At 42.7% G+C, this 11345-nt stretch overlaps 2 protein-coding genes across 2 annotated transcripts in view; one reads left to right on the top strand and one right to left on the bottom strand.

Annotated features, from left to right (window-relative positions):
* The window catches only part of DPP7 (dipeptidyl peptidase 7), a gene marked incomplete at its 5' end in the record, with an annotated part of 18283 nt that extends 16877 nt beyond the window's left edge, over positions 1-1406 (top strand). Inside the window, 2 exons of the mRNA XM_010170424.1 lie at positions 633-703; positions 1265-1406. Of these exons, the coding sequence (XP_010168726.1) occupies positions 633-703; positions 1265-1406 (213 nt within the window). The remainder of the gene's footprint in view (positions 1-632; positions 704-1264) is intronic.
* A 6074-nt stretch (positions 1407-7480) lies between these two features.
* Positions 7481-11345, bottom strand: part of MAN1B1 (mannosidase alpha class 1B member 1) — a gene marked incomplete at its 5' end in the record, with an annotated part of 16575 nt that continues 12710 nt past the window's right edge. The window contains 3 exons of the mRNA XM_010170413.2: positions 7481-7947; positions 8843-8974; positions 9282-9479. Coding sequence (XP_010168715.2) covers positions 7744-7947; positions 8843-8974; positions 9282-9479 — 534 coding nt within the window. The remainder of the gene's footprint in view (positions 7948-8842; positions 8975-9281; positions 9480-11345) is intronic.

Below are 11345 nucleotides of genomic sequence, written 5' to 3'. Positions count from 1 at the left end.
GGGTGCCTCCCCTCCTGCAGCCACAGCAGGAGCCTCCTTACCCAACAGCTAGGGTCTGAACCACAACCCACCGTGTTTCTGTGTCGGGACGCAGTCTTGGTGCTGACAGCCGAGTGCTTCTCGCTGTCTCCAGCCTCAGCACACTTCATGAGACCAGGTGGTTGCTGTAAGCAGCAGCTCGAACCAGGGCATATTTTGGCTTGGGTTCAATAAAACTTCAGAGTGGTGGCAGAGCTCTAGTTTAAAATTAAAAACCAAAAATTACCCAGAACTGGATTTTGAGATAGTTGAGCTCCTGTTTTAGTAGAGTTCCTTGTTTTAGGCTGGTTTGGCAATCCTAGCTGCAAGAGGAATGGGCCACTTAGGGTACATGGGCCCAGAGGAGCCTGTTACTTCAAAGTGCCTGGACTGGAACAGGCTGACAGTTTTCATGGGTGAAGCCTTCGCTTCATTTGAGAGGGGGCATCTGGCTCATTAGGACCGTCAGCCCTGCACACAGTATCAGCCATGCCAGGGTTCTCTTCCCGTGCCCTTCCTCAGTCCTGCCCAGCTCATTGTCCAGTTTTCAGAACTGATGTCCAGTTCTGCACAGTAACTTGGTGACAGCTTCTCTCTGCTCCTTCTCCTTCCAGATAAACAGCAGCCTCAGTCCTTCACTAATTGCTCTGACCATTAAAGGAGGTGCTCATCACCTCGATCTCCGGTAAGTACTGAACTCTCCTGTGGCTGACAAAATCCTCCTGCCCTGGGTGTTTGATCTGAGCTACCCACAGTCCAAAGGACCAGGAGATACTTTGACTTAGAGGGCTGGAGACCAGACTCCTGCAGCACAACTATGGAAGATCAACCTTCTTCCCCAGTACAGGGCTCTTGCAGCCTTCAGGGAAGCTGGGTTGTGCAGAACTTGGCACTAAGCTCTCCTACTTTCATTAGCACATGTTCTTGCACAGGGATCAGCACAATCCCATGACAGCCTGTAGTGATCAGTCATGTGAAGTGGTCCAGCATCTCTTGGCTTTAGCTATCGGCTTTCAGGCCTGGAGCAGAGAGGGCAGCAGCCACTGATGCAAGGGAGTGCTCAGGGCTCTCCAGCTCTGCCTCCCAGCCTCCTGGTGGGTGTGACACCATCAGGTGTTCTCCAGGGAGCAAATGTGAAATACAAACCAGATAATATCTGTCCTTCAGTTCCCTGGCTTGGCTTTCTCTGTGCTAGAGGCAAAGAGCTGCTGCCCCTGACTAGCTCACACTGCTCTGCTTTCTCCAGAGGACACAATCCAGCTGACCCCCCGTCGGTCACAGAGGCACGCAAGCTCGAAGCGAGCGTCATCAACAGCTGGGTGAAATCTGCAGAGATGGAAAGAGCCCAGGAGAAGCGCTGGGGAGCTCCAGCGGGCAGAGGGCTGTGAACACATCCATTCCCACAGGCAGGGCACGAGGCTGCCAACAGGACACCAAAAGCCAGGAGCCTGCAGAGCTGTGCCTGTGCTGTTTGACCCAGTGTCATCTCATCTGCCATGATGGTGGAAATTCACCTTTCTGAAGTGTCGCACCTGCCCCTAATCAAGCATCAAAACAAAACCAAAAGGCCAAATCACTGACTGAAGCCAAAACCATATTGTGTGGGTTTCCTGCTCACCTGCTTAGGATGAGAATGTGTTATAAATGGTAGAAATAAGGTGCAAGAAGCACCTTAAAGTTGAAGCTAAATTATTTTTAGACAAAGTAAATAGTAGATGAGTAGTGGAAAAGCAGAGGTATGGTCATTACTTACACAGGTTCACAGAGGACTCTACTAGTGACCAGTTCTATTTAAAAAAAAACCAAACTCAGCTACATCCAGTGCTGCGGGTTTGGGGGTTTTTGTTTGTTTTTAACTTGGAGGAGATAGCTCCAGTTGTTGAGCTGGAGCTTTACACAAAGTAATCCCAGTGTGTACTGCTGACACTTAAGAGCTGTGTATTAGTGATCAGTAAAGGACACTTCCACACGATACAACTTCCGATCTTTTTTAAAATAAATTACAACTTTATTAAAGTGTGTGATATAATTTCATGGCTTGGTAGTATAACCAAAGATAAAAAAGGCTACTTCTCACCTTCCCAGGTGGAGTAAACTCATCTTTGCACATAAACAGGTGAATTCTTACCTACTGGAATTACTATGCACTAATAAATACTAGCATAACTGCAAAAATATGAAATCCTGGTCATCAATTGGATGCCGCAGTTGATCCATTCACAATGATTTTTATGAGTTAGCAGAGAAGCCTCCCGAGTCATCAGAGGCTTATGGTACACAGGCAAAGTCACAGCATTGCTCCGCTTCTGTTAGACTGCTCACACACAAGGCTTTGTGTTGAGTATTTGCACTGCTGGGTCCTCCCTGCCACCCCAGCGAGACTGGTTCCCAGAGCTACATGTCAGTCACTGATGTTATTTCACAATATTCGGGTGCTGACAAAAGGATTTTTTGTGTAGAACCCGCTTACCTCTTCCCTTTTCTTAAGCACAAAAGGCCAAAGCTTCTGCTCCCCAGCCCCCACCGAGGAGCGCAGGAGGAACAGGAACAGATAAAGTAAATTTATGAGATCTTTAGATATGTACAAACGAAGGAGAACTTGTGGAAGACCCAATTAATCAAACTCTAGCGCCCAAAGAGAAACGCTTTAAGACTTGATCTACATCCTCAGTAAGACCCGTATCTTCTCCGTTTGTGCTGAAGAGAACCTCTACGCCTCTGCTAAGAGCTGTCAGCGTCCCTTCTGCTCGTACTGAAGTCAGGCTTCAGGTTTGTTGCTGAAACTATGGCTCGTACAGCCCTGCTGCTTCCAGCCTTATGGAGCTGCCAGACCCTGGCATTTACCCTCCACACTCACAGACCCCTCGGACTTTTCTGAATTTAGATTTGCTGCACCGCAGCGATTACTCAGCACTAGCACCACATTAAAAAAGCAGACAGGGGTGGATGTGTCTGCAGACAGAGAGGATTACGTTTTGCTTATATTACCTTTTTAAGAGCATCCTTAGCTCCCAGCAAGCAGGCACCATTTAAACCAAGGTTTAAATTAAACCAACCCAGCAGGGCATTAAAGCAGCCACGTTCAGTGTGAGTCTTTTGGAAAGTAACCTGCAAGTTACTGCCTTTGGCCAGTGGCTTGGTTTGTGCCTTTGAGTGAACAGAGGCCTAGGTGTCTTTTGACCTTCCAGAAAGAGAAGAGTCCTTTAATGCTCTTATAATGGACTATAGGGATCTCTTATTGCCCTCTTGCAGACAGTACTTGTCCCAGAGGAATCCCAGAGGAATCCACATAGTGCAAGGGACACAGGTGGTTTGATTTATATGGAACAGGCTTTCAGATGCTATGGCAAAGGAATAAACAAGAAATACGTGGACTTCCAAGCAGATGATAGATGAGCAGCCCTTAAAATTACAAAAACAGTATTCAGAATCCATGGCAGAAGTCTGAAGCCAGTGCCACAAACACCCAGAACATTTTGAAGCCTTGGGCAAGGAAGAATGGGGTCTAAGTGGAAAACCCTGGTTGTGTGGTGCTCTCCAAGCTGAAGGGAAGAGCTCAATAGCTGCAGTTGCCACTCGTGGCAGGAACACTGTGTGTGGTTGAACTTCAGAGGACACAAAATGAAAACGGTGGAAGCAGAAAGTCAGTGACCCAGAGCACCAGCCATGGGTGGAGCCCCTGTGCTGGATTAAGACCTGTACCAGTGGGGTTGTTGGGAAAAGGCTCATCTATTCCACCATCACGTACTGGCAAGACAGGAACATTGCACAGAACAGCAAGAACTGCCTCTCTGGTTATGTGCCTTTGAGTCAGAGCTTGAAAACTGATCACACAAATCAGCAGGTTTTACTGGCAAGCACAAGGCATCTATTTCTGAAGAGCTCAGGGTTGGTGTTTAGTGGACACTGAGGCCTCAAGCCTTCAACAGTCAGTTCTAGCAATACTTCAAAGACAAAGCTTGCCAGACAGCATCATAGAGCTACCCCGACATGTCAGTTTTACTGGTCCTGTTGAATATACTGAGCGTGGCACTGGAAATCAGGAGCTGAATTGCCGGGAGGGTTATTTCCAGGAGTGCAGAGCTGAAGGAAAGTAGTCTTAAAAGGGCCGGAGAAATGCACAAAACTGCCTAAACATATGAGTTGCAATAACCTGTCCTGTCTGCATCTCTCATCACTGCAGTGTCACACTGGTATAGAACAGGAAACAAAGCAGATGCTTTGCCTGGTATTTGGATGAGTAAACACAGCTGTGAGCTTGGCATGCAATGCTGAAAATCCCAACAGAAAGACACATGAAACACGGGGGGGCCCCTGTCAGCCAACACCATGGACCTTACAAAACTGCCAGTTCCCAAGACCTGTAGTGAGACTTCAGTCATCAAGTTCAGAGATTAGCTGCTAAATGTGGCCCCATCCCTCTACTGAATTTTCTCCCAGCAAACAGGTATGTATTTTTTTCTGAGCTGTGGCTTAAAGCCCAGAGTCTGAGATGTCCAAGTCCTACAGCCATGCAGCACTCCAGGGCTGTTTCTGTTTCTTGGTGAAAACGTAAATGAACAGTACAGCTGAGTAGGGCTGGGGGGGGCTTGTTTTATTTTAATTAGGCAAGGCACTCAAGCTCTTGGAGAGGAACCAAGGCAGCTCTTTGTGCAAAAGGACAGAATCACTGGCTGAAGAGATGGCCTTTCCACAACATTCGACCTGAGCATCAGCAGCGTACCCGTACACTGAATCACCAAAACGGATCCCAGACCCTGCGGTTAAGGCTTTGGTTCAAAGAATCACAGAGTACTCGAAAGAAAACTTTTCACAGTTGTGCAAAGCTTCTGTTGTGCTGGGTGAGCACACAGTGGAATTGAGATGGGCTGTGAAGCTCACAGACTCATCTGACACAACAGAAGATGTTAAGGAAGTAAAAATAAATAAGCAGTTAAAGTGACCTTTGCAAAAGATCGGGAAGAAGCAGATTAACTTTTATCAGATTATTTAGGTTTGTGTCATTTCACATGTGACACAGGAGTCTGAAACAAGCATTTGTTCTCAAAGGTAGGGAGACCTGAACAATCTTAACCTCAGATTTAAAGGATGAGGACAGTAAAGCCACGCTTTGCAAAGGGATTCAGTTTCCCAGGAAGAATTAGGTAGAAAAGAAATTAGTTGGACCAACAAGCTCAGCTAAAAGACAAGAAGTGTGTTTGAGAAAGTGAAAATTTATTCTCCTCTCTTTCCTTTAACTCATTATGAAATGGGTTATTACTCTCAAGCCAATCACAAGGCAAAAGAATTTTAACACAGACTCCCACAGTCCCATTTGTAGAGTCAATTATATTAAGACTAGTGTAGGACTTGAAGAACAGAAGATTTTTGGTGAGCATTTATATGTATTCCACTTTCTAAGAAATCTCTGTTTCCTCAGTAGGGCTGCTGTATAGGTTGAACACCAAACTCTGGAAGTTTTACAATCCACAGCAAAGTCATTAATTAAGAGTTCATTACCAGCTTCAATCAAAGGCACAAGACCAAAGCAACACAAGTCAGTAGGGCCTGGGCAGTCTCACTGAATTTATATTCTTTTTTTTTTTTCCCCCCCTTTTCTTTTTTTCCCTTTTCTTTCTTTTTTTTTCTTTTTTTTTTTTTTTTTTTTTAAATCTCCAGTCTCCAGTTTTAAGCCTTCAGCTTTTAGCCAAAGCTCATCTCCTCAGTAACACAAACTTGCTCCACAAACAAAAACACTGAAGGTGTTTCCTCCCACTTTTCAACAGCACTCTCCTTCTTTGCTGCTATGTCAAAGAAAACAAAAGTCTCAGGAACAAATCAGTTGTGGAGACAAAAGGCTACAGCTACTGGATTCCACTGCACACGTAACTGAGAAACTAATTCCCAGGGTTACTGGTGGCATGTGAACTGGAGGAACATTAACATTCTGCACAAACTTGTCATGTCTTGCAAATCCCAGGGTCCCTTTGATGACAGAAAAAGGTGCATTTAAATAATTTGTAAAATTTCTCCATTTCCATAAGCCATCATCAGTACATGGAATGATAGGTATTCTTTAAAAGACTTAAACAGTGGTCCCAAGGGTAACTTCTGACTCCAGCAAACAGAATTGATCAGCATAAAACAAACAGATGCATCTTACTTGACAAATCAAAGTTGACAAACACTATAAAACACAAAAACCCTTCAGCCACTGCAAAAATAACCATTACAGTCAGATTTAATTAGTTCCGTGCAGCAGCCCTAGATTTAGAGGGACTGTACCTCACTGCCACTACCACACGCCTGCCTACTTCCTGCAGCTCCCATTAACGGGACAATAATTAAAGGACATGTTGGTGAGAACAACTTCTTCAAGAAATATGAACAAGCACATTTCTGAGAACTTATATGTGAATACAGGACTGTGCAAGTAGCTACAAAACCAAAAGGAAAAGCACTATAGAAAGCTGATTTCCAAATTCATGGTTTAAAATCTATTTGCACATATAAAAATGTAAGACCCAGGGCTCCAATAAGATTCTTAAAAAACCTGGGACTGCTTTGTCTTCAAGCAACTGAACAGATTTCACTAATTCTGTTGGGCCCAGGAAATGTTGTAATACATTTAGACTGTCTGCTTTTGATACTATTAAGGAAAATATTTCTATCGAAAGTACTCCTAAGGAAAAAAAAAAAAAAAAGAAAATAAAATTTCTCCACAGTCCAAAAAATGATGAACAACATGAACTTTGCTGCACAGTTGTAAGCTTGTTTTGAGTCAACAAACACCTTACAATGCAATATCTGGACAGGAAGGGACGGAAGGAGGCTGACTTAAAATTATACTTAATGTGCTCACAAGCTTTCCCAGTGCCCAACCCCAGAAAGCAGCTTTCAGTCAGAATACCTGAGTCTAACTGATACAAATAACACATAAAATGCACGTGTAGTTTCACTTGTGTTTCACATTATCTCCTGCGTTCCTGCAGGTAAGTTAAAAAACTGCAATACCTCTACAAAATTATATACCACTTTGAGCCAAACCAGCAGCAAATTCTCTCCCATCGTTCGTTTCAGCTACAGCTTGAACAGATCGTTCAAAGTGCTTTATAAAACTAAGACACTACAACAGATGCTTTGCTGCCACTTCCTCCTTCTAGCGTGATGCAGCAGAGCTCGGTAGTTTGGAATGAGATCAGATTATCAGTAGCAATACTGACAGCTTTCCTTCTACCTGGGACAAGGTTACAGTTCTTTGTTTATTCCATTTACCACCTGAAACATTATGTCCTTGTGAAGGAACGGCGCCGTGACCAAGTGTTTCAGTGAATCCAGAATAAACCAGAAACCTGTAGGCTTCTTCCTTCTCTCCAGGGACAATCCTGTGCTGTAAAACAACTTGCTGCATTCCCAATATTTAATGAGCATTTAGTTAAGACTGACATAAGAGAGTTCTGGTTCACCAGAGCCCTGTGATGAATGTCATGGTCCACACTACAATTATTCTCTGAACCTCATCATCAATACCAGGAAAATCAGCTTAGTAGGGCACAGTTTGTCCATCCCAGAACCAGGGATTATATTTAAGACTGACATGACTTCTCCAAACCAGAGATGCTTTCCCAAAGGTTTTGTTTGTTTGTTTTAAGCAAAAAAAGGTGCAATATAGCATCTCTCCTCAAACCCTGAAAAGTAAAGTGACTTGAAGATAAAAATGCCACCATAGGAAGGTCTGACACCCGTCTATGCTGGCGCCCAGATAGGGAGTGGATGAGCTTCTGTGTTAAATACATATTTGTCAAGGTTGATTAAGTCTATGTCATCTGAAAACAGCAGAAACATGTATTTGAGTGTTTCTCCAAGGAAGAAGCTCTCCATCTTATCTCGTGGCTCTGGATTACTGGGATTCTGGACGTTGTTAATGGAAGTATAACCACCTGTAGGAACCTGTGCCAAAAAAAAAAAAAAAAAAAAAAAGCAGAAATTTCGTATATTTTGATGATCTAAAATAAATTTTCACTTCTTAACCTCCAGATGCACTTGAAGAAAATAAGGGCTAAGAAACAGATCAGCATGTTTTTCATTTCATACTTGTTTTTCATTTACATATAAAACTTCAATTAAGAAAAAAAATGTCTCATTGCATTTTAAAAGAAACTACAAGGATAAAAATGAAACAAAATGTCCATCTATGGTTAATCCAAAAATGCATCACAAAAAACATCCCATTGAAGTTTCTGGACAATGTACAGCAAGTAACTACTGCCAATTTCTACATTAGAGTTGGTCAAAGTACCACACCTATTCTGTTAAAAAAGGCCATGGATGTTTAACTACCAGTGGCATCGAGGCCACACTCTTCCAGTGTATCAGAGTGATATCTCCATAAGCACTGCAGTCAGAATGAACACAAAAACCCCTCTATTAAAGCATCAATGCAATTTTGTGGGGTTTTGGTTTTATTTTGTTTTTGTTTCCTTCTACTTCAACCAAAGGGTTCTTTCAATCCAGCCAGGTCCTTCTCAACTTCTAAATTCTAAAAAGATTGCAGTGGAGATTCTAACAGCTTCCAGGAAGACGTAGAGACACTTTGGTAGTCTGTGTACAGCTTCTGCATTTTACTTTTTAATCTGTGTAATACAAGTTCTTTACCTGAATGTACTAAGTAGTGCATCTCAAACTGCAAGGCACTGTATGAACTGAATTTTTCTGTGTGTTCTTATGAATTCCCACACAGGTATTTGATGACTCTTGAAAGACAGTAGGTTTCCAAAGTTATTGTTAGAGAGCAAGTGAGCGAATACAGTCCTGACAGAACAAGGTCATTATAAGCTGACCTTACCCGTGTGTATTTATTGAAGTTCTGCAAGATTTCCCAGCCCCAGTCTTGATATTTCTTATCACCAGTGAATCTGTACATATAAAAAAGGCTTTCCACAGTTTCTGGTCGCAGTAAGTTGTGCCTGTCTGCAGGCTGCAAGAGAAAAAAAAAAAAAGGCAAGAATAATTCATCAGAGAGGGAATTTCCTAAAGGACACATGCAGGAAGAAAAATAGCGATTCCCATATTCATCTACCCCAGAGTTTATTATGCATAATTCAGCTTCTAAATACACTATGGGGTTCTTAAAAACAAAGGCTAGGGTACACCTAGAAAGTGAGGCAGAAGAACAAGCTGCTCCACAACGGAGCACATCACCAATATCCAGATGGGAGTTTCAACACCAGAACAGAGATACAGAAGAATCACCGAATTACAGTTCAGGCCAGCTATCTGTTCACCTTGATCTCCACATCTTTGTGGCCCTTTTGTGCATGAAGATTGAAGTGTACGATCTCCGGACTTAGGCCCGTCTCTACTTGAGCATACATCTGGTAACAGGTTTCTATAAGGGCTTCAGCCAGTTTCATATGATCAGCAGTCAATCCATTGTGAGCTCCCAGTGCCAAAGTACCAGGCAAAAAGCAAACCAAGTGATCCTGCAAGACAAGACAACTCTTACTGGGCAAGTTACATAACAGACAGTATTTGTGTGTGTCTCTCTCTCTGTGTCCCTATGTGTCTCTCCCCCCCCCCTTCAAAACACATTTCAGGTAGCAAGAACTTGGGGGTAACTCTTGACCAATTTTACGTAATGTAGTATGAGGCACACAGCATTATTTCAAAGATCTCACTAATCTGGAAAATGTACAAGATTCTGTGTTTTTATGTCCAGTTTCTGAAAGAAAGGTCTAAGGTCAGGGCAAGGGGGGAGAGAGTGTCTTTTGGTTTACCAGAAGTATACATTTCATACTCATGAAGGGGGGTGGGAAGAATCACCTGAAGGTTTTGCAATAGAAACAACTAAAGGGACAACATAGGGGACAAACTGATGACCTGAATTAAATTTAAACTTAAAAAGGAACATAGATGGGAGTCAGGCACAGAAAACAAAGCTCTGGAGAAGGGGGAAAGGTCAGCTGAAGGAGATTTTCATCATTCTGAAATAATCACCTTAGCATTATTGTGAGAGAAACAACATCTGCAGAGATCATTAGATCCACTGTACAACTGGAAAACACTGATCAGCTTTCAAGCATATTTCTTCCTGACAGCTTGCCCCTTTCTTGCACCTTTGTTATTTGGGGTAATAAAAAGCTATTACCCCTCAGGTCTATAGAGCACCAAAGATGCAAGATCACCATTTTTCTAGAGAATCTGGGATACAGCTGGCTCCCATTCCCACTACTAGCTCTCCTACACTTACTCTTTTGTTTACAGCTAGATGAGCACCACAGATACCAGGCACCTTGAACAAAACATCTTTGGCTCTTGGCATGTGTATGGAAGAGGGGCACCTGAGGATGATCCTGTGAAGAGCGTTCCTGCCTGCTTTCCCAAAAGAAAGCAGCAGCAATGAAAGGCCTGCAGGGACATTTATTTCTTAGCTTTTAGTTGCTAGAGCAAACAGTTTGTTCAAAGGACAAGAACTGTACAGCATTTGTAAACAATCAAGATTAATTTACTTAACTTTCCAAGAAAGCTCAAATGTCAGTCAGTTCAAGAACATATCAGAAAACAGATTGTATAAAATGCCCAAAACTCATCTCCAGCAAAATTCAATTTGCAATACAAGACTGATTGTCCTCCTTCAGGGGCTAATCCACCACTGACATTGTCAACGCAAGAATTACAGATTAATGTCACATGTGGAATTTCAAATGATTGTTACCATTCAGAATGAAAGCTCAGGTCTCATCACCCAAAAACACAGTAAAAACACTCTGGTGCACAAGCAGCACTGCTATGGACCTTTAAAAACTTTGTCCATCTTAAAATAAATGGTTGAGGGTGATGAAGATCAACATCAACACAGGAGACGACCATACCCAGGTGCCCAGGGTAAGATATCAAACCTTTCTACCCAATAATTGATTAAATACCAAAACTCTGACTTCCTGGAACAGAAGCAAGTGTACTGACATACGCAGAGACCTAAGCCCAATCTATCTCTTTGAATTCAATTCTGTCATATCTTGGGATAAGGGAGCCCCCTCTCCCCAAAAGCCAGAATCTGGTCTCGCTCACAGCGGCTTTGGAGGGTCTTTGGGAAATTCAGATGCAAGAAGCACATGCTGAAAAACAGAACTAAAAATCTCAAAAAACATTATAACAAGAAACCAAACAAGTCAAAGAATTCACTAAAACTCACGTCAAGTATTGAAAAAGTATACCTAAGACTACACATACACTAATAATGCACCACTGATCTAAAAAAAAAAAGCCACACACATATACTATACTTGCACTTGCATGAGATCTTTAACTGAAAGATCTTAAAATGCATTTTTAAAAGTATGGATGCA

This window comes from Antrostomus carolinensis, unplaced genomic scaffold (genome assembly GCF_000700745.2).
Source record: "Antrostomus carolinensis isolate BGI_N321 unplaced genomic scaffold, ASM70074v2 scaffold24110, whole genome shotgun sequence".
Lineage (NCBI taxonomy): Eukaryota > Metazoa > Chordata > Aves > Caprimulgiformes > Caprimulgidae > Antrostomus > Antrostomus carolinensis.
The sequence above is the reverse complement of the archived record's forward strand: the minus strand, read 5'-3'. Positions and strand labels throughout refer to the sequence as shown.